This window comes from Chionomys nivalis, chromosome 17, assembly GCF_950005125.1.
Source record: "Chionomys nivalis chromosome 17, mChiNiv1.1, whole genome shotgun sequence".
NCBI classification, from domain to species: domain Eukaryota; kingdom Metazoa; phylum Chordata; class Mammalia; order Rodentia; family Cricetidae; genus Chionomys; species Chionomys nivalis.
The window spans coordinates 418161-445713 of NC_080102.1; the positions used below are offsets into that span (position 1 = coordinate 418161).

General features: G+C 40.7%; 1 protein-coding gene across 2 annotated transcripts; it reads right to left on the reverse strand.

Annotated features, from left to right (window-relative positions):
* Positions 1-14707: 14707 nt before the first annotated feature.
* Positions 14708-20387, reverse strand: LOC130888734 (cytochrome b-c1 complex subunit 7). Of its 2 annotated transcripts, none has more exons than XM_057792037.1 (4): positions 20276-20387; positions 17407-17478; positions 15455-15621; positions 14708-14915 (listed from the first exon to the last, which is right to left on the reverse strand). In XM_057792037.1, the coding sequence occupies exons 1-4, from the start codon at positions 20292-20294 to the stop codon at positions 14838-14840; spliced, it is 336 nt and encodes a 111-aa protein (XP_057648020.1). In that variant the 5' UTR covers positions 20295-20387; the 3' UTR covers positions 14708-14837. The 2 variants fall into 2 exon arrangements, with proteins under 2 accessions (XP_057648020.1, XP_057648021.1); XM_057792038.1 differs by lacking the exon at positions 20276-20387 and adding an exon at positions 20027-20246.
* Between the last annotated feature and the right edge of the window lie 7166 nt (positions 20388-27553).

Sequence of the window (27553 nt, forward strand, 5' to 3'; positions counted from 1 at the left end):
CTCATTCACAGGCTTTGTTGTAGGGGATAAACAAGTTTCAGATATAACTTCAGAGGTTTACAGTTTTAGCCCTGAAAATGCAGTCCTGATGAACTGATAAGGGCCATGACTGCAAACAGTTCTCTGGAGTGCTTAACTTTCTGCTGATTTTACTGGTCCCAGCTTTAAAACACAGGTTAGGATAAGAGAGGGAATAGAACCCTATAGGTATGTTCAGTTTCATCCTCCTCCACTTACTCAACCTCTTTTGTTCAATGAATTTAGACTTAAATGTTTGTTTCATCTGGCTAAAACCATGCCCTAGGAAAAATGTTCATGCCTTTTAATCCAAAGCCTTTTGCTTTGACAACAAGGTGTAAACCTGTCCTAGTTGTTTTAAAGATACCTGCAGGTTCCTGGGACATGTTCTGCTACTGTATCAAGAAATCTGCTCTGCCTGTCAGAACGGCTAAAATAAAAAACACCAATGATAGCCTTTGCTGGAGAGGTTGTGGAGTAAGGGGCACACTCATCCATTGCTGGTGGGAATTCAAACTTGTGCAACAACTTTGGAAATCAGTGTGGCGATTTCTCAGGAAATTTGGGATCAACCTACCCCAAGATCCAGTAATACCACTCTTGGGAATATACCCAAGAGATGCCCTATCATATGACAAAAATATTTGTTCAACTATGTTCATAGCAGCGTTATTTGTAATAGCCAGAACCTGGAAACAACCTAGATGCCCTTCAATGGAAGAATGGATGAAGAAAGTGTGGAATATATACATATTAGAGTACTACTCAGCGGTAAAAAAAACAATGACATCGTGAATTTTGCATGCAAATGGATGGAAATAGAAAATACTATCCTGAGTGAGGTACCCCAGACCCAAAAAGAGGAACATGGGATGTACTCACTCATAATTGGTTTCTAGCCATAAATAAAGGACATTGAGCATATAATTTGTGTTCCTAGAGAAGCTAAATAAGAAGGTGAACCCAAAGAAAAATGTATAGTCATCCGCCTGGATGGGGGAAGTAGACAAGATTGCCAGGCAAAAACTGGGAACCTGCATGTGAGGTGGCATGGGGCTAAGGGGAAATGGGGTGAGAAAAGTGAGAAGGGGAAGATGGGGGGAGCTTGGGGGAATGGGATGGTGGAAGGGTGGATACGGGAGCAGAGAAATATATATATCCTAATTAAGGGAGCCATCTTAGGGTTGGCAAGAGGCTTGACTCTAGAGGGGCTCGCAGGTGTCCAGGGAGATGTCCCCAGCTAGTACCTTGGGCAACTGAGGAGAGGGAACCTGAAATGACCCTATCCTATACTGATGAATATCTTGCATATCACCTTAGAACCTTCTTCTGGCAATGGATTGAGATAGAGACAGAGACCCAATTTGGAGCAATGGACTGAGCTCTTAAGGTCCAAATGAGGAGCAGAAGGAGGGAGAACATGAGCAAGGATGTCAGGACCACGAGGGGTGCACCCACCCACTGTGACAGTGGAACTGATCTATTGGGAACCCACCAAGGCTAGCTGGACTGGGACTGAATAAGCATGGGTTGAAACCGGACTCTCTGAACATGGCGGACAATGAAGGCTGACGAGAAGCCAAGGACAATGGCACTAGGTTTCGATCCTAATACATAAACTGGCTTTGTGGGAGCCTAGCCTGTTTGGATGCTCACCTTCCTGGACCTAGATAGAAGTGGGAGGACCTTGGACTTCCCGCAGGGCAGGGAATTTGGACGGCTCTTCAGTATCGAGAGGGAGGGGAAATGGAGTGGGAGAAGGGGGAGAGGAGTGGGGAGAGGGGGAGGGGAGTGGGAGCAATGTGTGGGAGGAGGGAGAGGGAAGTGGGAAACGGGGAGGAGGAGGAAATTTTAATGAAAAAAGAATAAAATAAAAAGAAAATTAAAAAAAAAGCAAAAGAAGCATGTACGCCTGGCAGTGGTGGCGCACGCCTTTAATCCCAGCACTTGGGAGGCAGAGGCAGGCGGATCTCTGTGAGTTCGAGGCCAGCCTGGTCTACAAGAGCTAGTTCCAGGACAGGCAACAAAGCTACAGAGAAACCCTGTCTCGAAAAACCAAAAAAAAAAAAAAAGCATGTAGATTTTACTAAAGGAGTCTCTACACATTTGTGTAGAGTTCTGTCTATTCCTAAAAAGGCTCAGTTAACAAATTCATTTCTGAACATGATGACAATGTAAAAGCAGAGATGTTTAGGGACATTCTCACTTCAAAATCATGTAGAAATATATATATATTATTAAAATGATGTAAAGAAATGCCTCTGGGGTGTTCATCTTGTACCACAAGTGTTAGTATTCAGGCATCTGTACTGGTCTGCCCTTGGGGTTCTGACAGTATATGTCCTCAGCTGAAGTCACTAAGAGCACCTCCTATGCACATTAAAGATGGGTCTGGCCCACTTCCTCTCCCTCCTTATCCCTCCCCCTCACTCCCTTTCTCCCTTTCTCCACTTTTCTCTTTCTCTTTCTACTTCTTTGCCTGTCTCTGTCTCTTCTTCTCTATATCTCTGTCTCTCTGTCTCCATCTCTCTGTCTCTCTCTGTTTCAACACAATTGAAAACCCCTTTATGATAAAGGTCGTTGAGAGTTCAGGAATACAAGGAACATTCCTAAATACAATAAAAGCATTTTGCAACAAGCCAACATCAAATGAAAATAGAAAGAAACTCAAAGTGATTCCACTAAAATCAGAAACAAGACAAAACTGTCCACTCTCTCCATATCTATCCAATATTGTACTTGAAGTTCTAGCTAGAACAATAAGACAACAAAAGGAGACCAAGGGGATACAAATTGGAAAGGAAGAAGCCACACTATCATTTTTCACAGATGATATGATAGTATACATAAGTGACCCCAAAAACTCTTTTTTGGGGGGGAGTTCGAGACAGGGTTTCTCTGTGGTTTTGGAGCCTGTCCTGGAACAAGTTCTTATAGACCAGGCTGGTCTCGAACTCACAGAGATCCACCTGCCTCTGCCTTCCGAGTGCTGGGATTAAAGGTGTGCGCCACCACTGCCCGGTTTACCCAAAAACTCTTACAACTAATAAACACCTTCAGTTATGTGGTGGGATACAAGGCTAACTTTAAAAAATCAGTAGCTCTACTCTACACAAATGATAACTGGGCCAAGAAAGAAATCAGAGAAATATCACCCTTCACAATAGCCAGAAATACAATATATCTTGAGGTAACTCTAACCAAGCAAGTGAAAGACCAGTATGACAAGAACTTTAAGTCTCTAAAGAAAGAAATTGAAGCCGGGCGGTGGTGGCGCACGCCTTTAATCCCAGCACTTGGGAGGCAGAGGCAGGCGGATCTCTGTGAGTTCGAGACCAGCCTGGTCTACAACAGCTAGTTCCAGGACAGGCTCCAAAGCCACAGAGAAACCCTGTCTCGAAAAACCAAAAAAAAAAAAAAAAGAAAGAAATTGAAGGGCTGGAGAGATGGCTCAGCGGTTAAGAGAATTCCCTGCTCTTCCAAAGGTCCTGAGTTCAATTCCCAGCAACCACATGGTGGCTCACAACCATCTGTAATGAGGTCTGGCACCCTCTTTTGGCCTTCAGGCATACATGCAGAAATAATATTGTATACATAATAAATAAATAAATATTTTTTAAAAAAGAAAGAAATTGAAGAAGACATCAGAAAATGGAAAAATCTCCTATGCTCTTGGATAGATAGGATCAACATAGTAAAAATGGCAATCTTACCAAAAGCAGTCTACAGATTCAATGCAATCACCATCAAAATACCAACACAGTTCTTCACAGACCTTGAAAGAACATCACTCAACTTCATATGGAAAAACAACAAACCCAGAATAGCTGTAACAATTCTTTACAGTAAAGGAACTTCTGGAAGTATCACCATCCCTGACCTCAAGCTCTACTATAGAGCTATAGTAATAAATACAGCTTGTTATTGACATAAAAACAGATACATGGATCCATAGAATTGAGCTGAAGACCCTGATATTAATCCACGCACATATGAACATCTGATTTTTGGAAAAGAAACCAAGAGTACAAAGAAAAAAAATATTTTGTTGTTCTTGCTGTTTTTTGAGACAGGGTTTCTCTGCTTTTCTTTCTTTTTTTTTTTTTTTTTTTTTTGGTTTTTCGAGACAGGGTTTCTCTGTGGTTTTGGAGCCTGTCCTGGAACTAGCTCTTGTAGACCAGGCTGGTCTCGAACTCACAGAGATCCGCCTGCCTCTGCCTCCCGAGTGCTGGGATTAAAGGCGTGCGCCACCACCGCCCGGCGACAGGGTTTCTCTGTAGCTTAGATGCCTGTCCCATAATTAGCTCTGTAGACTAGGCTGGCCTCAAACTCGTAGAGATTCACCTCTCTCTTCCTTCTGAGTGCTGAGATTAAATTCATGAGGCACCATTGCCCAGCTAGGAACATTTTTAACAAGTGGTACTGGCATAACTGGATGTCAACATGTAGACAATTACAAATAAATCTATATCTATCACCTTGCCTAAAACTCAAGTCCAAATGAATCAAGGACCTCAATATAAAGCCAGTTACATTGAACCTGATAGAAGAGAAACTGGGAAGTAGCCTTGAACACATTGTCACAGGAGCCCACTTCCAAAAGAGAACACCAGTAGCACTGATGGTAACAATCAATACATGGGACCACCTGAAACTGGGAGGCTTCTGTAAGGCAAAGGACATGGTAAGCAAGACAAAATGACAGCCTATAGAGTGGGAAACGATCTTTACCAGCCTCACATCTGACAGAGGACTGATCTCCAAAATATATAAAGAACTCAAGAAACTAGAAAACAAATACCAAATACTACAATTAAAAACAGAGAGCTAAACAGAGAATTCTCAACAGAAGAAACTCAAATGGCCAAAAGGCATTTAAGAAATTTCTCAACATCCTTAATCATAGATATAATGCAATGCAAATCGAAACAACTCTGAGATCTCATTTTATACCTGTCAGAATGGTTAAGATCAAAATTACTGAGGCCAGCTTATTCTGGAGAGGATATGAAGTCAAGGGAACACTCCTCCACTGTTGGTGGGAGCACAATCTTGAATAACTATTCTGGAAATCAGCATGGAGATTCCTCAGAAAATTGGGAATCAATCTACCTCAAGACCCAGTGATATCACTATTGAGCATACACCCAAAGGATACTCAACTGTATCACAAGGACACTTTCTCAGCAATATTCATAGCAGCATTATTCATAATAGTCAGAATCTGGAAACAACCTAGATGTCCCTCAACTGAAGAATGGATAATGAAAATGCAGTGCATTTCCACAATGGAGTATTATTCAGCTGTTAAAACAATGATATCATAAAGTTTGTAGGCAAATGGATAAAACTAGAAAAAAACATCCTGAGTGAGATAACCCAGACTCAGAAAGACAAACACTGCATGTACTCACTCATAAGTGGATAGAAGATATACTATAAAGTAAAGGATAGCCAGACTACAATCCACAGTTCCAGAGAACTGGGAGTGTGGAGTCAAGGGAATTGTGGGGATATTTGGAAGGCAGTGTGGAAACCTAGTGCAGTGGAATCTTTCTGGAATCTATGAGGGTATCACTAGTGAGTGTAATGTAGGCTACAGAGTCTGAACTGGCCATTTTTGTAGCCAGGCAAGGTTTCCAGAGGTGGAATTGGGTTGCATTCAGTTGAATTGTTGACTGAGGGGGTACCATGGAGATCACCAAACAACCCAGGCTGATGTAAGGGTCACAGTTCAAAAACTGACAGCAGGACCCCATTGCCTAGGACAACATCCACACAGCACATTGAGCTGATGCCTTCATGGCACCTTCATTTCCATGCTCTAGTCTCTTTGGAATGGGAAGGTATTCTGCAGGCTACAGAAAGTGAAACCTGGATACCAACCCAGCCATGAAACTCTAAACCTGCAGTCTGTCTTGTCTGCAAGCTGGGGAAATGGAGGCACAGAACTTGTGGAAATAGCCAACCAATTTCTGGTTTAAATTGAAGGACATGCCACAAGAGGGATCCCATGACCCACACTGCCTGGATGTCCAGAAACTGGACACTGAAGAGGCTAGAGATCTAGGATAGAACCAAACATGAGTGGCAAAAAATTTAATGAAATGATTCCTAATGATATTCTGCTATACTCATAGATGGGGGTCTTGTCCAGTCATCAGAGAGATTTCCTCTGTCAGCAGATGAGAGCAGGTGCAGACTGCAGACACCCATAGCCAGACACTATGAGGAGAGTCTTAATTGGACATATATATTGAGCCCTTCCCCTTGGAGCTCAGGGAACTGTTTCAAAAAGATGGGAAAAGATTGTAGAAGTCAGAGGGGACAGAGGATACCAGGTGAATATTATCCAATGAATCAAGTAAGCAGGACTTATGGGCTTATAAAGACTGAAGGAGCGAGCATGAAGTCTGAGTGGGCATGTAACTAGACCCTCTGTGTATATGTTATGGCTATTAACTTGGTGTTTTGTGAGCCTCCTAACAAAGGGAAAGAGTGTGTCTCTGACTTTTGCCAGGTCTTTGGCCTTTTGTCTCCTATTAAGTTACCTTGTCAAGCCTCAATATGAGGGCTTTTGCCTTATCTTATTGTATCTTGTTTTGGTGTGTGTTGGTTGTTGTCTCTTGGAAGTTTTCTTTTTTCTTATGGAAAATGAAAGGGAAGTGGACATTATCAGAAGTTTCACAGGGGGTTCTTTTATAATTACATTCTAGTCTTTATGCAAAACAGGCAGATATATTAAATACAAAGTAACAAACAGCACATTTTTCTTCTATAGATTTAATCAGAATCTAGAATAATTTAAATAATTAAATAGATTGTCATAAAACACTCAAATATCAACAGGCTTTCTGGCATGTAGGCCAAAATGTCACTTAGTAATGATTCAGCTATTCATGGTCAATTACTAGCAGAGACAAACACATTTCTTAGCAAAATTTATGTACATCATCAGATCTGAGATCTTAGATTCTAAAATGCTTTGGAAGCCGGGCGGTGGTGGCACACACCTTTAATCCCAGCACTCGGGAGGCAGAGGCAGGCGGATCTCTGTGAGTTCGAGGCCAGCCTGGTCTACAAGAGCTAGTTCCAGGACAGGCTCCAAAGCTACAGAGAAACCTTGTCTCAAAAAACCAAAAAAAAAAAATGCTTTGGATTTTTAAAGACAAGTATTTCTATAATTTTACACTTATTTGTTTGTGTGTATGTGTTGTGAATTATGTGAATGAACAGTGGTGCTCCTGGAGAATAGAGGACAGCTTGTGAGGTCAGTTCTTTCCTTCTACCATATGATTTTTGAGGATTGGACTCAGATTGTCAAATTTGTTTGCAAGCACCTTTACCTACTGAGTTATCTCACTGGCTCATGCTATGCTTTTTTCTACCATTACCCATATAACCAAAACTTTAACAAATTATGGCAAATAAATGAAAACATTTATATTTTAACACATGTGGACTTTATTAAGTGTTCCATGTACAGTCATTTGTTATATTTAAAGAGTGAGCAATCTTATAAAAGGAAGTATGGACAGAAATGATTAAAGTAGGGAGGCAGAGGCAGGCGGATCTTTGTGAGTTCGAGACCAGTCTGGTCTACAGAGCTAGTTCCAGGACAGGCTCCAAAACCACAGAGAAACCCTGTCTCGAAAAAACCAAAAAAAAAAAAAAAAAAGAAATGATTAAAGTAATAAAATATCCAAGCTAAATATGTTATATTTCATTACACCAATATATAGCTTAGCAGTAAATTCTCCTGATGGCCATAAATCTACAAGGTGTTGTCATCCTGAAAGATGAAGAGGGAGTTAGTTGGTGAGGGATAAAACTTCCCCGGTGCACTGTGCCTTTAAGTTGCAGTGCACTGCCACCTAGTGGTGTAATTTGAGTCCTTGGAATAAAGGGATTCCTGTTTTCTAAAGGCTTTGGGTGTCTGATGGATCCATCTTGCCATGTTCACTTCTGAGGCTGCGTTCTAAAAGGCACCCAACACCCAGTGTAAACCTCTCTGCTCTGAAAGGGCTGTCCGTATTCACCTCTAAGGCTGGGTTCTAAATGATATCTAAAGTGCAAACCTCTCTACTGTTTATTCACCAGGCTGTCAAGGTTCTGGATTGGGACCAATTGGAGTCCTGGCCTTCAGCTGCTCTTCCCTGTCTAGAGCATTCTAAATGGAGTTACTAAAAGCTGTGCCTTCCCTAGAGGATCAGAGGCTGGGATTTTCACCTGTTGGCATTGACTGCTGGGTATTTAAGCCTCCATGGTGCTTTTAAAGGGGGGTTGAGCTGGGCGATGGTGCTGCACGCCTTTAATCCCAGCACTCGGGAGGCAGAGGCAGGCGGATCTCTGTGAGTTCGAGACCAGCCTGGTCTACAAGAGCTAGTTCCAGGACAGGCTCCAAAGCCACAGAGAAACCCTGTCGAAAAAAAAAACCAAATAATAATAATAATAATAATAAATAAATAAAAATAAAGGGGGGTTTTGTACCAGTGATTGGAGGTCCGTGTGTCTGTCTGTCTCTGTGTGTTTCCTCAACCTCCAGCCCCTTGCCCGAAGCTCGCAAACTGGATTCTAGAGCATAGAGTGCAGACGGGGGGGGAGGGGGGGAGGCAGAGGGAAGGCGGGGAGGGGGGGTTCGCCCAGTGCACAGCAACTTAACTGTCCTTCTAGTCTAATCTTGGCTCAGCATATGACTGTCTGTCTGTCCAATGGGTTTCCTTGGTGCAGGGCCCTGGGAGATAGATTCTCACTTGACAAGGACTAGTGAACCACAGGACAAGACAGCAAAGAACTTTGCTGAATTCTTGCAGTTTGCGTGCTTTTTGATGTCTTATTATGTTGTTGTTTTTAATTTTACTTTCTTTTTCTTTTTTTTTTTTTTTTTGGTTTTTCGAGACAGGGTTTCTCTGTGGCTTTGGAGCCTGTCATGGAACTAGCTCTTGTAGACCAGGCTGGTCTCGAACTCATAGAGATCCGCCTGCCTCTGCCTCCCAAGTGCTGGGATTAAAGGCGTGCGCCACCACCGCCCGGCCTTAATTTTACTTTCTAAGTGACACATGAGACATGCAACAAAGTTTCTCTGAAAACTCTGTTCTAATTTCTAGAGTATTTTCACTTTACACAGATGAAAGAATTCAATGGGTTTGAATATTGGTGTCCTTAAAGCAATGTACCTATGTCTATTATTCTTTAACTTTGTAACCTCATGTAGCTGCCAGCTGATTAAGCCTGCAAAAATGCTGAACTCTATGTCTAAAATGAGGTTATGTAGGTGGGAAGGTGTGTCTGGAAAAACATAAAGGGTAACAGCAGGGACTTTTATGATGTATTTATTTATTTATTTATTTATTTATTTATTTATTTATTTATTTTTTTTTTTGAGACAGGGTTCCTCTGTGTAGCTTTGGAGCCTGTCCTGGAACTTGCTCTGTAGACCAGGGTGTCCTCAAACTCATAGAGATCCACCTGCCTCTTCCTGTGAATGCTGGGATTAAAGGTGTGTGCCAACACTGCCCAGCTGGTACATTTCTTAAAAGGCAAAAATAGAAGCTAAAGAAAAGAAAGAAACAAAATTGTTCATGTAAGCATGATAGAAAAAAAGAAACTCTGTTAAAGTATAAAGACCACTTGAGCTATTAGGGGCCACTTTTGTGCATTCCACCTTGTGGTCAGAGTCTTCATTGCACCAACACTCCTTCCCTGTCTCAGGACCTGAACCTGAGCACAGGCAGAACTCTGGCACTTAGCCTTTTAATTCCAAACACTATTTTTATTTTCAAAGCCACTAGCATACTTCTATTTTTATTTATTTATTTATTTATGTATTTATTTATTTATTTATTTATTTATTTATTTATTTATTTTTGGATTTTTTGAGACAGGGTTTCTCTGTGGTTTTTTTTTATTGTTTTGTTTTTTTTTGTTTTGGTTTTTTAAGACAGGGTTTCTCTGTGGCTTTGGAGCCTGTCCTGGAACTAGCTCCGTAGACCAGGCTGGTCTCGAACTCACAGAGATCCGCCTGCCTCTGCCTCCCGAGTGCTGGGATTAAAGGCGTGCGTCACCATCGCCCGGCTCTCTGTGGTTTTGGAGCCTGTCCTGGAACTAGCTCTTGTAGACCAGGCTGGTCTCGAACTCACAGAGATCCGCCTCACACTTCTATTTTTAAAGAACACCAAGTTTGTGACTTTGGAAGGATTATTTCGGCTATAGGATTTTGAACTTTGGATGAGTTTTTATCCTAGTTTTTAGTCTACTAGTAGGTTAGAATTAATTCAGAGCAAATGCCTTACAGGGAGTCCTTGCATAGATATGAGATCATTGCAATGTACACTTTAGATTTCAAGGTTCAAGAATTTTAAAAGTCATCAGTATTGTTAGCACAGAATCTTAACATTTGGTATCATGCACAAAAACTATCATCAAGTATTTGTATGCAATGTAGTTCAGCATCTGGGGTCTGAGGCCCCAGTGTGATTTACTCTGCTTCCCACATTTTGGCAACTGGACAGGTGAATCAGCAGGGAACCTAAGACAGTTCTCTGTTTTAGATTGACTTGCAGAGTATAGTAAAATATAATAATTTTTTAAAAATAGAACCCAGTAACGAATATATCTTAAAGATCTAGAAAGGTCATATGTTCAAAGACAAGATTAATCCCAAACTTCGAACAAATAAGACATTTTAAATGGTGCAAAGTAGAAGGATGTGAAATGTTTGAAGTCCAAGAATACTGTTAGTCTAAACAGCAAAATCTGGAACCAGCTGGGTTCTATCCTCATCAAAGCCATTACAAAAGTCCGGTCCCTCCTTTTCTCATCTCAGTCTATAGAAACTTTATTCAGGATCAGGTATTCAATGGGAATGATGGAGCAGGAGTGATCCCCTCATGCCTAGGCTATTAGGTTTTTTTTGTTGTTGTTGTTTTGTTTTGTTTTTTGAGACAGGGTTTCTCTGTGGTTTTGGAGCTTGTCCTGGAACTAGCTCTTGTAAACCAGGCTGGCCTCGAACTCACAGAGATTCACCTGCCTCTGCCTCCCAAGTGCTGGGATTAAAGGCGTGCACCACCACCACTCGGCTAGGCTATTAGGTTTTGATGGGACTTGGCATTTCCTCAAATAATTCTGTGCTTTAAGGCCTTGACATATTAATACACTGAGTACATTTTTACATCACGGTAAAATAGATTTCATCATCAGCTTTATCTTAGAGTTGAGCCAAATGATGGAGAGGTTGGTTTTCCAAAGTGTAAGGAGTAAGTGAAAGGATTGAGGCTTATATGGTCCAACCCAGAATCAGCTCAGAATGACTTGGTTTCAGCTGTTTCAGATTTCCCAGTGACTTGCAGACAGGACAGCTTTCAATAACACAAAGGCTTCTCTTCTTCAAATGACCGGATTGCACTGGTCTATTCACAAGTTCTTTCCATCTACCCCATGTCCCAGTGATCTGAATCCTGATCCTGCTTATTCTCACAACAAACAACAGAATAGCAACTCACAACACTGAAAACATTAAGCCCGTTGTGGTGGTGTACTGCTTTAATCTTAGCACTTGGAAGGCAGAGGGAGCCAGCCTTGTATACTGTGAGTTGCAGGCTAACCAGAACAACATAAGGAAGACCCTATTTCAAAACCAAACCAAACCCCAAATGAACAAAAACACAAACAACAGTAAGTGCATTCTATGGTTCCCCCAAACTTGTATTTATTTGCTTTCATTTAGAATGCAGTAACCAAGTAATACACACTGGCAGCTTGGATTGGGGAGGAACTCTTCTCCAAATTAGAAGTTGCCCCATTGTTATACCACATCTTCAACCTTGAACAACAGTGGTTAGTCTGGAACCTCCCATTCCTATTAAGTCAAAACCTCATCTGTTGAAGTCCATCTTGGCATTGCCTTTAGTTTTGCTTTAATAGCTTAAATGTTAAAGATGTTAAAGAACTACTTTTAAGCCTGGCAATAGCGACACAGGCCTTTACTCTCAGCACTCGGGAGGCAGAGGCAGGCAGATCTCTGTTGAGTTTGAGGCCAGCCTGGTCTACAGAGTTCTAGGACAGGGCTGTTACACAGAGAAACCCTGCCGCGAGAAAAGAAAAAAAAAAGAAAAAAAGAAAAACCAGACAAGGCAAGACAAAATAAAACAAAAAAACCCACAAAAATCTAAAACCAAAAAGAACAACTTTATCACAAGCAAAATATTTTAGGAAGGCTCTAACTCATTAGAAAACTGACAGTTTTCAGGACAAATTTCAAAATATAATTGAGGATCAGAGAGAAGTTTTTTGGGGAAAAAAAACTTTTTTATTGTTATTTTTTGTTAATTTATTGCTTTTTATTGTTAATAAACAATAAACTACCTTTCTAATATTTTAAAACTTCTAAGATATTTTCTGTTTCTTCAAACAGTCTCACTGTACAATCCAGATGATCTTGAACTAAAAAGCCTGCCATCTGTTTTCCAAGTGCTGGGATTTTGATTACAAGTATGTCTCCATGTTGAGCACATCTAGTTTTTTAATCTCTTTTAGGATTATTTTGTAGAGGCCAACATTAAGTGTCTTTTGAACTTCTATTTTTTTGGTTGAAGGAATGCATATGCAAGTACCTGTATTTTGTTTTCTGAATTTTAAATGTAATAGAAAGCTCTGTCCCTACTCTTTTTTTTCTTTTTCTATTTTATTTTATTTTTTTTTCTTGCTGATTTTTTTTATTAATTAATTAATTTAATTATTAAAGATTTCTGCCTCTTCTCCGCCACCACCTCCCGTTCCCTCCCCCTCCCCCAATCAAGTCTTCCTTCCTCCTCAGCCCAAAGAGCAAGCAGGTTTCTCTGCCCTGTGGGAGGTCCAAGGACCACCCACCTCCATCCAGGTCTATTAAGGTGAGCATCCAAACTACCTGGGCTCCCACATTTTTTTTTTTTTTTTTTGGTTTTTCGAGACAGGGTTTCTCTGTGGTTTTGGAGCCTGTCCTGGAACTAGCTCTTGTAGACCAGGCTGGTCTCGAACTCACAGAGATCTGCCTGCCTCTGCCTCCCAAGTGCTGGGATTAAAGGCAGGCGCCACCACCGCCCGGCCCCTACTCTTCTATATGGTATGGTGTCCAGGCTCTAAAGCCATAGGCTACACCTGAAGTGATCACATAACCTTCCAGACAGGCTGTTGCTACCCTAACAAAAGATCAGGTTGTTGCTTTGCTCCTTCTCTGTAATTTGGAGGATGCCTGAAAAGAGGTGCTAATTCAGCCTATGTGACAAGCACAGGTGGATGTAGACGTAACTAAAAACCACTCACCTGGTTACCTAGGAAACAGAATGATAATGAAATTTCCCCCTCAGTTTATGTTTTTATATATAAGGCTGTTTGGAGACTAAAGTGAGGAATTTTTCAGAATGTGAACTCAGGATTTCAGGAGGGATCTCTGAGAATCTCTCTCCCGATAAAGCCATGTGAATTGTGTCTTTATTCCTGCACCTCCACTCCAGTCAAGAGAGATTGTTTATGTTGAGGTCTGGTCAAGAGAAATAATTTAGGGTCCGGGCTGACACCAGACCCTGACACTCTTCCATCTGGTCTCTGCAGATCCCCATCAGAAACTCCTGAAGGTATTCCTTCTCCTGTCCTGCCCACAGCAGTTCCAGCTCTTACCTCCACCAGAGAACCTCACAAGTCACAGCAGCAGTGCCTAACTTGTATTTTTAAATTAACCTATGATTTGAAAACTTTGCTGTTTAGTACGCAGTTGATTTTTTTTTTTTTTTGGTTTTTCGAGACAGGGTTTCTCTGTGGTTTTGGAGCCTGTCCTGGAACTAGCTGTTGTAGACCAGGCTGGTCTCGAACTCACAGAGATCTGCCTGCCTCTGCCTCCCAAGTGCTGGGATTAAAGGTGTGCGCCACTACCGCCTGGCTGTTGTTTTGCTTTTTAATGTTTTTGAGACAGGGTCTGTGTGACTCTGGGTCCTGCAAATATGTACATCAAACAGGTTGTCCTGTCTCCTGAGTGCTATGATTAAAGGCATGCGTACTATGTCTAGCTCAATACCTAGTACTTATAGAAACATTTAAAAGGAAATATAATTTATCTTTGTGTATTTTCCTATTACCTTCCTAATGCCTGTTTTTTTTAGGGGGGGGGGATGTTTTTAATTTTCTAATCCACATATTAAGAGAGGAACATGTGAATCTATACATACACAGATAAGTTATATAAGCCCAGTTTGGGATGCATACTTTTTCTAAATGGCAGGATGCAAAATAAATCTAGAGAACAATGTTAGGAAAGACTGTGTCCCAAGTCCTGGAAAACCTTTCCCTTATTTCCATCGGTCACTTTAGAAGCTATGGCCCATCTATTCAGTGCTGGTTGCCTCTTCCCTCATCTCACAACTGCAGTTTAGGTCTTGCTATGACTTCCCAGTGTCTCACTACCCGACAAAGGGAGTCTAAAGCTGACTATTAAGGTTATATAAAATGCTATATTCTTTAGCAACCTGGTTGATTATCTAGCCAATGAAGAGATGATTAAAACAGGCTTTCTCATCTTCAAGCAGCTAAGCAGCAACTAAAACATTTTAGAAGTCTGAAAAAAATTGTGTCAGAAAAATGATTAATTATCAAAAGTAAGACTTTCTAATGATTAATTATCAAAAGCAAGACTTTCAATTAAATTAGAAAATTCCAAGAATGGCTTCAATACACATTTATTTAAAGTGAGGCATCTGCAGAACAAATAATTCTTAAATTGTGATTCAGGTTGAAACAACTTCATAAAAATATGCTGAGACCAGGCACATCCACAGATCTCAACTACAAGATCACTTCTTTGCCCATTCTTCTTTCTCTTTTCTTTCCCGAATAACTTCTTTCAGATAGGGTTTAAGGTAGAATTTGTCCTAAAGAATGAAGAAAAATAATGGTCTTAAACCTCAAATTCATTATAAAGAACTTTTTTGCTTATAGCATAAGAAAATATAATCTGAAACTTCTAGGAACTATGTGCTTTTTAATTGTAAAACCTCACAAAGATCACGCAGTGAGGAGGTTAGGAAGAGGAGTACCAGGGGGGGAAAAAACAATGCCTATAAGTTTTCCAGGTTTCAACGATATCCATGCCAGGAACTAGAAGATCAGTCAGGGGTCTTGATATAACTAAAACTCTTTGCATTAGAGAAGGAACTGAAGTAGAGGGGAAAAAAGCCTCAAGACAAAAAAAAAAAAAAAAAAAAATCTGGAATCTAGCCCAGGCCTTCCATACTAAAGACTAGCTTAGTGATTTTCAAAGTCATTTCAGATTCACCTCACTCAGCTGCTGAAATGCTACTTATTTAGGATGAGTTGGAGAACACTAAAGCACTGTACAAATGAGTGTTTCTCCTTTTTCTGACTGCATGCTGAGTGATAAACACTGTTAGACAAAGCAAACCTGCTCTACCTCCTCATATTTTGTCCACTGCTCCTTAGGCAAGATCTGATGCCGCATGCTCAGGTCCAGGGCTCTCTTAATTCGAAACATTCTGTCATTATAAAGATGCTCAGGAAGCCTTCTTATGGCTTCTTTCACATCTTCAGTCTCATGTAGTGTATCATCTCGCATTAAACCTGTGATAGAAACAGAAAAAGCAGATTAAACAGCTATCTCCATTTTTTTAAAAAAGTGATTTTTAAAAAGTCTCATTATGTAGTCCTGACTGGCCTTGAACTCAGAGAATAACTTGTTTCTCTGACCTCAATCTCATATTAGCCTTGAAATAACCATATTCTTGCTTCTGTCTCTCTATTGCAAATTATAGGTATATACCTAGTAGGAGTTTTTTCATGTATGTGTGTGCATGCACATACCTGTACCTCCACATACATGTAGAGGTCAAAGGGTAAACTTAAGGTGTTGGTTCTTGTCTCTCCACCTTGCAAGAGCTAGCCCACCAGCTTCTAGAGATTCATGTCTCTGCCTCCAAACTTCCCAGATTGGCACACTGGGATTATAGCTGCTTGTGCTACTGTTTCAACTTTTTTTAAATGTTTATTTATTTATTGTATAAACAGTATTCTGACTGCATGTCTGCCTGCAGGCCAGAAGAGGGCACCAGATCTCATTATGAATGGTTGTGAGCTTTGCTGGGAACTGAACTCAGGACCTCTGGAAGAGTAATTAGTGCTCTTAACCTCTGAACCATCTCTCCAGTCACCCTATTTCAATTTTTTTTTTTTTTTTTTTTTTTTTTTTTTGGTTTTTCGAGACAGGGTTTCTCTGTGGTTTTGGAGCCTGTCCTGGAACTAGCTCTTGTAGGACCAGGCTGGTCTTGAACTCACAGAGATCCGCCTGCCTCTGCCTCCCGAGTGCTGGGATTAAAGGCGTGCACCACCACCGCCCGGCCCCTATTTCAATTTTTATGTGGGTTCTGAACTCAGGTCATCACCATCTCCTCCACCCAGGATTTTTCTTTTCTAAAGAGCAAAATATCTTTATGATTTAAAACTCAAGATTTGACTGAAAAAGCACCAAATCACTATATAAGATGGAAGCCAAAAGAATTTCAGACCTGAGTTATTTATTTTTTAATCGTTTTTTAAAAATATTTATTTATTTATTATGTATACAATATTCTGTCTGTGTGTATGTCTGCAGGCCAGAAGAGGGTGCCAGACATCATTACAGATGGTTGTGAGCCACCATGTGGTTGCCGGGAATTGAACTCAGGACCTTTGGAAGAGCAGGCAATGCTCTTAACCACTGAGCCATCTCTCCAGCCCCTGAGTTATTTATTGAAGGAATATCTGGGCCTTTTAAAACCACTATCATAAAATTCCTATTTCATATGACCCAGTTCAGAAAATATTTAAAATGTGTATTTTGCCATTGAAAACACAAGTAGACCACATCTCTTCTGAGATGAAGAAGATATTAAATAACTAGGACCAGTGAGATGGTTAGGCAGGTGAAGATATTTATTGAACAAGCCTAATGACTCAAGTTTGATCCCTAGACTCCATGGAGGAAGGAAAGAACTGTATCCTAGAAGTCCTCCTCTGATTTCCACTAGCACACCTGGTATAATAAATTCTTATTTAAAGTCATAAATAACTTAAAATTATACTAAAGACCCCTAAGATCTGCCGATGCTTCCATTCAGCTTCTAGACCACAAAGTGAAGATCAGAGCAAATTAGATAGCTCTAAGAAAGCTCACAAAATATATAAAGATGTGAAAGAAAAAAAGCATTCAGAATTTTAGCCCTCTCTTCAAAAGATGAAAAACTCAAAATAGTTTAATTTTAAATTTGATACACACAAAAACAAAATAAAACATCTTTTTAGAACTATAAGAATTTTTAAAAAGCACAGCATTCAGGAACAACAAGAAGATCACAGAAAACAGAAACTCACCCAGTTTGTTGAATCCAGCAGCATTATAATACCATTTTCGAAAACCATCCAGCCACTTGCTTGATGCTGCAACTATAATTACCACACTGTTAGTTGCTATACTTACGAATGAATACATCAATAACCAAAGAACTCTCATACTCTTATAAACCTAAGAAAGAATATTCCTTTGCATAATTTCACTTACGACATCATGGGAGAAAACCGTGAGCTCAAAATTAAAGGTGCCTAATATCCACAGAAATACTTCCTAACACTTTGGGTTCTCAAAGTTCAAAGGCCCTCTGCATTGACCTGCTACTATCAGAACTGAAAGGACAAGGGACAGGAAAGAGACCTGGAGCATTGTATCATTTCTAGTCGCAAAAACAAATTTTTCTTTTTAAAGGGGGTGAAGCTATGAGAGTTCAGGTTAGGTGGCAGGTCTGTCCTAGTCTCAAAAACTTTTAGTCTACATAATCTCATTTGGCCATCATTTTAAAAATATAATTACTGGAAAAACTTTTATAACATCAGTTAATCATTTAAAAATCAATAGATTAGTAAAAAAAAAAAAAAAGTCCATTTTCCTCCTCCCAAACAGCTAACTGAACACAAATAAGGAGGAATACTCCATGTTAAAACTTATTGTGGCACTCGGGAGGCAGAGGCAGGCGGATCTCTGTGAGTTCGAGGCCATCCTGGTCTACAAAGGGAGTTCCAGGACAGGCTCCAGAGCTACAGAGAAACCCTGTCTCGAAAAAACCAAACCAAAACAAAACAAAACAAAACAAAACTTATTGTGCCGGGCGATGGTGGCACACGCCTTTAATCCCAGCACTCGGGAGGCAGAGGCAGGTGGATCTCTGTGAGTTCGAGGCCAGCCTGGTCTACAGAGTAGTTCCAGGACGGGCTCCAAAGTCACAGAGAAACCCTGTCTCAAAAAACCAAACTTATTGTAACAGAGCATGTATGTAACTTCAGCACTTGGGAAGCTGAGGTAGTTTAAGATTGTAAATTCCAGATGTTGCATACAAAGAAAAACTAAAATAAGGACTGGGAATGTAGCTCAGCCTTGGAGCTCAAGCCTAGCAAGCAAAATAACCCATGCAAAAACAACTCATAATTCTTTGGGGAACAAGGCTTAGCCTGATGAATAAGTAACCTCAAAGAGGTCTAGGAAGCAGGACAGTGTCTGACAAGATGGCATCTTTCACTGGCTTGAAATTTGCCAAATAACTAGCCAATCAGAGTTCGAGATCCACCTGTCTCCACCTCGCCAGCACTAAGATTAAAAGCATGACAGGCAGGTCTCACCAGGTAACTGGCAGGCCTGGAACTCAGGCTTTATTAAAAAACAAACAAACAACATGGGTTCTGGAAACTGAATTCAGGCATGTGCTTGCACTGCAAGGCAAGCATTTTATCAACTGAGTTCTCTTCTCATGGTCTAAACTTTCTTTTAAAATTGTGGCTAGGGCCGGGCGGTGGTGGCGCACGCCTTTAATCCCAGCACTCGGGAGGCAGAGGCAGGCGGATCTCTGTGAGTTCGAGACCAGCCTGGTCTACAGAGCTAGTTCCAGGACAGGCTCCAAAACCACAGAGAAACCCTGTCTCGAAAAAAAAAAAAAATTGTGGCTAGGGCTAGTTTCTTACCAAAGAAGAAAAGCAATTTCTCAATTAGCTCCTTCTGACTTTGTACACCTTACTATATGGCTTCCTCCAACCTCAGAAATTAAAATAAAATTGTTTCTAAGGGAAAATTAAAACAGTTAAGGGTGAATCACTCAGTTGGTATAGCATATACCACAAAATCCTGGGTTCCAGCACCAGCATGACATAAAATGGGTGTGGTGGTGTATTCCTTCGATTCCAGCATTTTTAGAGAAGCAGAAGGATCAGAACTTCAAGATCATCCTTCAGTACACAGTGAATTCAAGACTAGCTCAAAAAATTCAAACAAAATTTAAAGAATTAAAAATAAATCTAAAAACAAACACATAGGAGCTAAACTGTAAACAGCAGTAATTATAATAACGATTAAATTTAACACTTATAATGTGCCAGGCACTACTCTGCTCACCATTTCCACATTAGCTAGGTTAAAAGCCTGTTGCAGAAAAGGAAGCAGGCTCACGGAAGGGAACCAATCTGATCTATATTGAAATCAGGTCTCTAGTATTAAACACGAAAACCGACGCAGAATACCTTAAATTTAGTACCATTCTTTAAATTTTTGTCAAGTGAGTGACCTTCACAATTTCTAGGGACTGTGAGAAGGGTACCAGTATTATTTTTAAAAAGCTATTCCAACTTAAAGCGCCAGAGGGCAAAGAGTGAATTAGTTAAATATTCTGGCATCCTATCCCACAACAAATTCATTCTAAGCCTACAGAAAAAAAAAAAAAAAGTCATTCCAGCTCTGCAGCCCATGTTCCAGATACATCTCACTAAAGCTATAAACCTATCTAATCTTCCTCTAATTTTGACAAAAGTTCGTGGGGACTAGCTCAGAGAGCTATTTGCTCCGATCAATGTCACCAGCATGAAAAAGGTAGGATTTCTAGTGCAGAGGACCGTGTCTGTCTCCAAGGGCTCCCTCGGTCCACTGCGGCAGACTTCCACTCACCTCCTCACTTACCCAAGCTGTCCTAAGGCCGAGGGGAAGGAGTCCGGACCCGCTGTCCAGCCATGGAGGGCTCCCTCCGCAGAGGTCCCGTTCCAGACCTCAGGCTGGCCAGGCCTGGCTCAGCAAAACCTGGGCTGGAGCTGGACTGGGACGCCACGTCCCTTACCCTCAAAGTGACTAGTTTGTTAGAGCAGAAGGGGAGCAAGATGCTAGGACTGAAAACCGCCCCGCGACATCCACTAGGGAAGACCAGTCACTTACCAGCAGGTCTGCCCGCCATGATGACCTGAGATCGAAGCGCTGCCTTCTGGGTAAGTCCTAGAGGACACCCGGGGCTCTCGCGCAGGCGTCAGGCAAACGTTGGGGGACGAGGGAAGGGAGAGAAAGGGAGGGGAGGGCTCGTGCGCAGGCGTCCTGCATACTTTCGGGTGTGTGGAGAGAAGCAGGAGCGGGGAGGGGAGGGGTGGGGTGGCTCGCCCGAGCAGGCGCAGCTCTGACGGCCCGCGGAAGACCTTGGTGACTGAGTGAAGTCCCTACTTTGGGCTGATGATTTTGCGCTGTTTCAAGAAACTTTTTTTTCTTTGATACAATGGGAAAAACAGTGACTGAGATATTAGGAGACGATGTTATTCAAGGTTTTGTTACAGGAAGGTACTTTTACGATATTAATAAAAGAGGTAATGTGGTAGAAGATTTTCAGGCACACAGTCCTCAGTATGGAAGGACTCCTTTGATGCCCGAATTCCTTATGTCAAATGGTGCGGTGTTTTAATACAATCCACATACATCTCCTGCATTCTTTTTTTTTTTTTTTTTTTTTTTTTTTTTTTTTTTTTTTTTTTGGTTTTTCAAGGCAGGGTTTCTCTGTGGTTTTGGAGCCTGTCCTGGAACTAGCTCTTGTAGACCAGGCTGGTCTCGAACTCACAGAGATCCGCCTGCCTCTGCCTCCCGAGTGCTGGGATTAAAGGCGTGCGCCACCACCGCCCGGCTCCTGCATTCTTTAAATCACCTTTAGATTACTTTTTTTTTTTTTTTTTTTTTTTTTTTTTTTTTTTTTTTTTTTTTGGTTTTTAGCTTTGGAGCCTGTCCTGGAACTCCCTTTGTGGACCAGGCTGGCCTCGAACTCACAGAGATCTGCCTGCCTCTGCCTCCCAAATGCTGGGATTAAAGGCGTGCGCCACCACCGCCCGGCCTAGATTACCTTTAAAACAGGATATAAAATGCTGTCACGCTGCATTATTTTGGGACTAACACAGGAAAATGTACATACATGTTCAATACACGAATATCCCTCCCCAATCTGAATCCATAGATTTGGGCTCTTCAGGTACAGAAATGTGTCTGTATTCACACACTTCAGTATTGGAGAGAGAAGCTGAGTTTCAGTAAGTTTAGACAACATAAATGATCATAACCAAAGACAATGAATTCAATGAACTGGGATGAGTCTACCTTTTTTTTTTTTTTTCTAGAATTGAGAAATCCATGTTCAAATACAGGCTTCTTTATTTCTAGGATCATATGCTGCGCAACTAATCGCAGAAAACTAAACCTCTAGGCTTCACTTTCTCCAACTAAGGATCCATATCAAACCATTTTAGTAGAAAGTTAGGCCAGATAAGTTTTTAAAAACATTAACTTTAAAGCAGGAGCACATGCCTATGATCCTAGAATTCAGTAAGCTGAGGCAGGAGGATCACTGCAAGTTCTAGGTTGTAGTTGTCTACATACTGAATTTGACTCCATTCTGGATCAATCACCACCCACTCACCTAAAACAATATATATATATATATATATATATATATATATATATATATATATATATATTAAGCCTAAGATATATTTTAGAATATGTATGTAATATCAGAAGCAGAGCAAGTACATAGACTGTATACTTTCAAGGTCTTAGCCCCAACAGGTGAGATCTAACACATAAAATAAGGACAGAAAATGGGGAAAGTGATATTACTGTTGTTTGACCATGACTCAACTTTGTCTTTACCCTGCTGCCTTTCAGTCTTAAGTTGAAACCTGTGACAGCCTAGAACTGTATCATTATGAATTCCAAGTGTTATTTAATGGCTTTAGTCATGAATTCTACAGTTATGCTACCTTTCTTCCCTTCTGTTTCTGATACCATATATCCCTCAGCTCTAAAAGTGTATGTAGTGGTCAACATTAAGTCTGAAAGATAGGAAAACAAATATTTATATACACTGGCACATTGCTTTGCAAAGGATATTCATTAAACTCTTCATCCTGACAAGTTTCAGCATCAGAGTGATCATATGTCAAAGTATGTTAAAGTATCAGATATCCAATATAGTAAAAAAAAAAAAATCCAGCTTTATAGGCAGTAAGCCTAGGGTTTGGTGTTTATGTTTTAGGGGGTTAGGGAAATAGTTTAGTGGATACAAACACTTGCTGCTCTTCCAGAGAACCTGGGTTTAGATTCCAGCATCAATGTCAGGCAGCTCATCACCATCTGTAACTCTTAGCTTTAGGAGATCTGATGTCCTCTTCTGGCTTCTGTAAGTATAAACATACATCCACACACATATACATGCAAATTACTATAATAAATCTTAATTTTTTTTTTTTTTTGGTTTTTTGAGACAGGGTTTCTCTGTGGTTTTGGAGCCTGTCCTGGAACTAGCTCTTGTAGACCAGGCTGAAATCTTAATATTTTTTAAAAAAAATTTATTTCTTTCTTCCTGGCATAGAGATTACATTACTTTGACTATTTAAATTTTAGACACATATATGTGATCCTTTGGTGCTCCCCCCCACCTCCACAAAAAAAAGCAAGTTTTAAAGAGTAATCTTTAACATTTCTTTTCCTTTTAGAAGATTGGTGACACCCCAAGCATAATGAAGACATCTAGGATGCATCAATCTGTTCCATTAAACCACTTGTAATCTCAAGATAGATATGCTCAAGAAACAGACAGTTATGGTTTTAAATTGCTTAAAATTTTAGGATTGTCCATTACAGCAGCACAACTAACCTATTCTTTGTATGCCTCCTTGTATATGTGTTTGCGTGTCAATATGTGTGCACGTATGTGTGCAGGTATATGCATACCAGAGTTCTAAGCTGAATGTCTTTCTCAACCACTCTTCACTTTAGCTTAGATAGGATCTCTCACTGAATTTGGAGCTCACCAATTTGGACAAGACTAGCTGGCCAGCAAGCCTGGGGGAGCTTTCTGCTTCCATCTCCCCAGCACTGAGATTATACGTGCACTGGAGGCCTCAGTTATTACAAGGGTTCTGGGGATTAAACTGAAGTCCTCGTGTGTGAGCAGCACTTGGCTGACTAAGCTATTGCCTTAGTTCCAAGCTAACCTATAATGATACTGAGTGTATTGCTCATAAAGGTGAATTGTCATTCTTAGACATAGACTGTTTCTTTGCTTATTCATTTCACACATTTATGTCACATTAACCAATGTATTTTAAGACGTTAAATATCAAGTTAATAAGTAATAGGAAAGACACTATATCTGGCCCTGAGCAATCATCAACTTAGTTACTTTACTCATAGTAGTCTTTCAGGATATCTGATACAACACAGAACTCTGGTATACAATAAACCACATTCTAATTTAGTGGTTTAAAACACATTAATTCTCAATTTTGACTTGGCTGGGTATTTCTGCAAAGACTAGAATACTCACACTGCTGGCTTCCTACCTCACATCACTTGACATGCTGAAATGGCTAGATTTTTTTTTTTTAGACAGGGATTGCTGTGGGAGCTCCTTCTACTCCTTCAGCCAATAGCCTTTAAGATACCAGCCCACTTGGGTGTTGTCTCTTTTGCTTTAAAAAGCAACAGTAGCGCCGGGCGGTGGTGGCGCACGCCTTTAATCCCAGCACTCGGGAGGCAGAGGCAGGCGGATCTCTGTGAGTTCGAGACCAGCCTGGTCTACAAGAGCTAGTTCCAGGACAGGCTCCAAAAAACCACAGAGAAACCCTGTCTCGAAAAACCAAAAAAAAAAAAAAAAAAAAGCAACAGTAGCCATGTGCTCACTCTCTTGCTTTCAGCTCTGCTTTTGGCCACCAGACTCCTTTCCTGGTCATGCAGAGGGCTGTTGTCTAGGACGGTGATCTGTAAGTTTTTCCCTTTAAATAAATAACCCTTTTATTAATCATAATTCCAAACTGGTGTGGGATTGTTTTGTGACTTATGCCTTCAAGGGTTTCTCTGAGTAGCTTCGGAGCCTGTCCTGAAACTTGCTCAGTAGAACTCACAGAGACCCACCTGTCTCTGCATCCTGAGTGCTGGCATTAAAGGCATGAGTCACTGTAGCACGATTAATAAGAACTCAGAGACAGAAATCGGGGTTCAACCTGAAAGTCAGAAAAACAAAACAGGCCGGGTGGTGGTGGCGCACTTAATCCCAGCACTCGGGAGGCAGAGGCAGGCGGATCTCTGTGAGTTCGAGACCAGCCTGGTCTACAAGAGCTAGTTCCAGGACAGGCTCCACAACCACAGAGAAACCCTGTCTCGAAAAACCAAAAAAAAAAAAAAAAAAAAAAAAAAAAGAAAAACAAAACAGCTAGCCACTGGCTTTTACCTCTATCTCTGTTCGAAATGGTAATCCTGCCTTCAGGAATGTCAGAATTAGACTGTGTATAAGAGTTGCCTCCTCCCATCTTATATTCCTCTCTAGTGCTGGGATTAAAGGTGTGTCTGGTTTCTGTGGCAAACTAGTGTAGCTACTAGGATTAAAGGTGTGTGTCAGCCGGGCAGTGGTGGCGCACGCCTTTAATCCCAGCACTTGGGAGGCAGAGGCAGGCGGATCTCTGTGAGTTCGAGACCAGCCTGGTCTACAAGAGCTAGTTCCAGGACAGGCTCCAAAACCACAGAGAAACCCTGTCTCGAAAAAAGCAAAAAGCAAAAAAAAAAAAAAAAAAAAAAAAAAAAAGGTGTGTGTCACCACTACCTGGTTTGTATGACTGATCAGTGCAACTGTTTTACTATCTGAATTTCAGGAAAGCTTTATTTATTAAAATACAGATGAAATATCACATTTCTCCTTTTTATCTAATATAAAAAAGGGAAAGGCTATAAGAAAAATGATATATAATAAGTACAATGACTATATACAATATACACAAGTAATAAATATATTAACAATGTCTTGTCCATTTGCATTTGGCAAATTTAGAGAAAATAATCCATATCTATCCTATTTTGGTAAGTCCAAAGTGTTATACCTAATTTGCTTTCTATCATAACTTGATTTCTTTGCTGGGTAAACTATAACTACCTAATCTTCAACTCCTTCAAAGACCCAAGAAGGAAATAATATTAACTGAGTAAGCAGGAAGTGCGAGCAAGCAAGTTCAAAAAAATATGAGAAATGATGAAACAAGCTGGCTGACTAGACAGTCACCCAAAGTTCCTCTGCAACATTGGGGTCTATCTTCTGTCTACAGGTGTTGGAGGAAGGGAGCAGCTTGTTTGTCCCAGCTGCCCAGAACTGAAATAATCAAGGCAGTTTCTTTAATTATTAATGGTAATCACAGCACACAGATGGGACTCCCATATCATACAGGCCTAGCATATCTGATAGAATTTTCTGTGAAGCAGGACATTCTGAAGCACTCTCCCTCCTTGTCTTGACAATGTTTGGTAGTCACTTTCTTTTGTATCCTTCTTGTCCAATTAGGATGGCATACTGTCAGCAGTTGAGGCAAGGGCATTTTCTTGCCTAGCAGTTTACTTTAGCCATAAAGAAAGCAAACTCCATGTGGCACAGAACGTCCATCTGCAATTCGCTTCAACTGCCAAGTGTTGACCACTGGGCAAAACTGCCTTTCATCTAAACTGAAGATCATCAGACAGTGGACCAGAATCGCTGGAATTGACAGTCTAGCTGCTCAGGTCAAGGTAGGCTTGTCTTCCTACAGATTTCTTAGCCCACAGGATCTTCTGGAGCCTAGCAGGGCCTGTGCTAAAACAGCAAAAGGCAAATACAACCTTCAGTGACCATGGAGGACCCTGTGGAGTAGCTCTAGGTGCCAACCAAGTTCTCTATCATTTTTAAATTGATAAAGTAAATTTTCATCCATCTCAAAGATCTCTGATGCAGTTTGACAGATGATTTTTGTCAGTTTAAAAGGACAGTCTCACTAAACAAATTTCAGTAAAATACAGAACCTAGAAGACCTACTATTGCCATCTTCCCAAACCAATGTAATTTCTAACTGTATTCTAAATATTTATCCAGAATCTACTACCACCACTTTATTAGACCAGAATAACTACTTAACTACATTCTAAATTTTATCCTTATACCCAGGGATAAATGTAGCTACTACCTTCATCAATAAAAGCCTCTCTTTATATAGTAAATGGAGACCATCACAGAAAACCACAACTGGATACAATGTGGGAATCAACAGATTGTGGAAAGATCAGCCTCAATGGATACATCTACAACACAGCTCCTATGCCTGTGGCTCAGAGAAGATAGAGGAAAAAGAGATAGAAAAATTTAAGAGTCAGTACACTAAGAAGTCTGCTGTAAAACAATCTCTCCTAGAAAGGGCAGCATAAACGACTGGAATGGGTGGCAGTATCAATGGATATGCCAACATGGAAGGGGGAACTTTCGAGGGGTCCCATCCTTAGACAAATAATTATAGGTAACTAATGACTCTGGGATTAGCCTCTGTATTGATTAGTGTAGTGGTTTAAGTATTAGTTACCAGGGTGTGGCACTATTTGAGAAGGATTAGGAGGTGTGAATGTTTTGGAGGAAATATGTCACCAGGAGTGGGCTTTGATCCATGCCAGGTGCAATCTCTTCCTCTCTGCCTATTGATCAGGATGTAGAGGTCTCAGCTATTTCTCCAGCACCATATTTGCCTGGGTAACGGCTATGCTCCCTGCCATGATGATAAGGACTAACCTCTGAAACTGTAAACCACCACCCAATGAAATGCTTTGTTTTATAAGAGTTGCCTTGGTCCTGGTGTCTCTTTACAGCAACAGAAAAATGACTAATGCAGTTGGCCAATGCAGAATGATGAGCCCTGAAACCATATACACAAAAGCAACAAAAGCTTATATATTTGTTCATGCACATTTATACATGTATATATGCACTTAGCAGTAATAAAAAGAAGTTATCGCCGGGCGGTGGTGGCGCACGCCTTTAATCCCAGCACTCGGGAGGCAGAGGCAGGCGGATCTCTGTGAGTTCGAGACCAGCCTGGTCTACAAGAGTTAGTTCCAGGACAGGCTCCAAAACCACAGAGAAACCCTGTCTCGAAAAAACCAAAAAAAAAAAAAAAAAAAAAAAAAAAAAGAAGTTATCAAATTGAGGGAGGGTATGAAAAGGCTGAGAGAAAGGGTACCCGAAAGAGTCTGGAGGGAGGAAAGGGAACAGGAAAGTGATGTAATTCTTCTAATAAAATAAATAATAAATACAAAAAGCCAACCAAACCAAACAAGTACCAAAAATCAGAATTATGAGAAAAAATGTTTTCAATATTGAAACCTGAGACATTTATTTTTTAA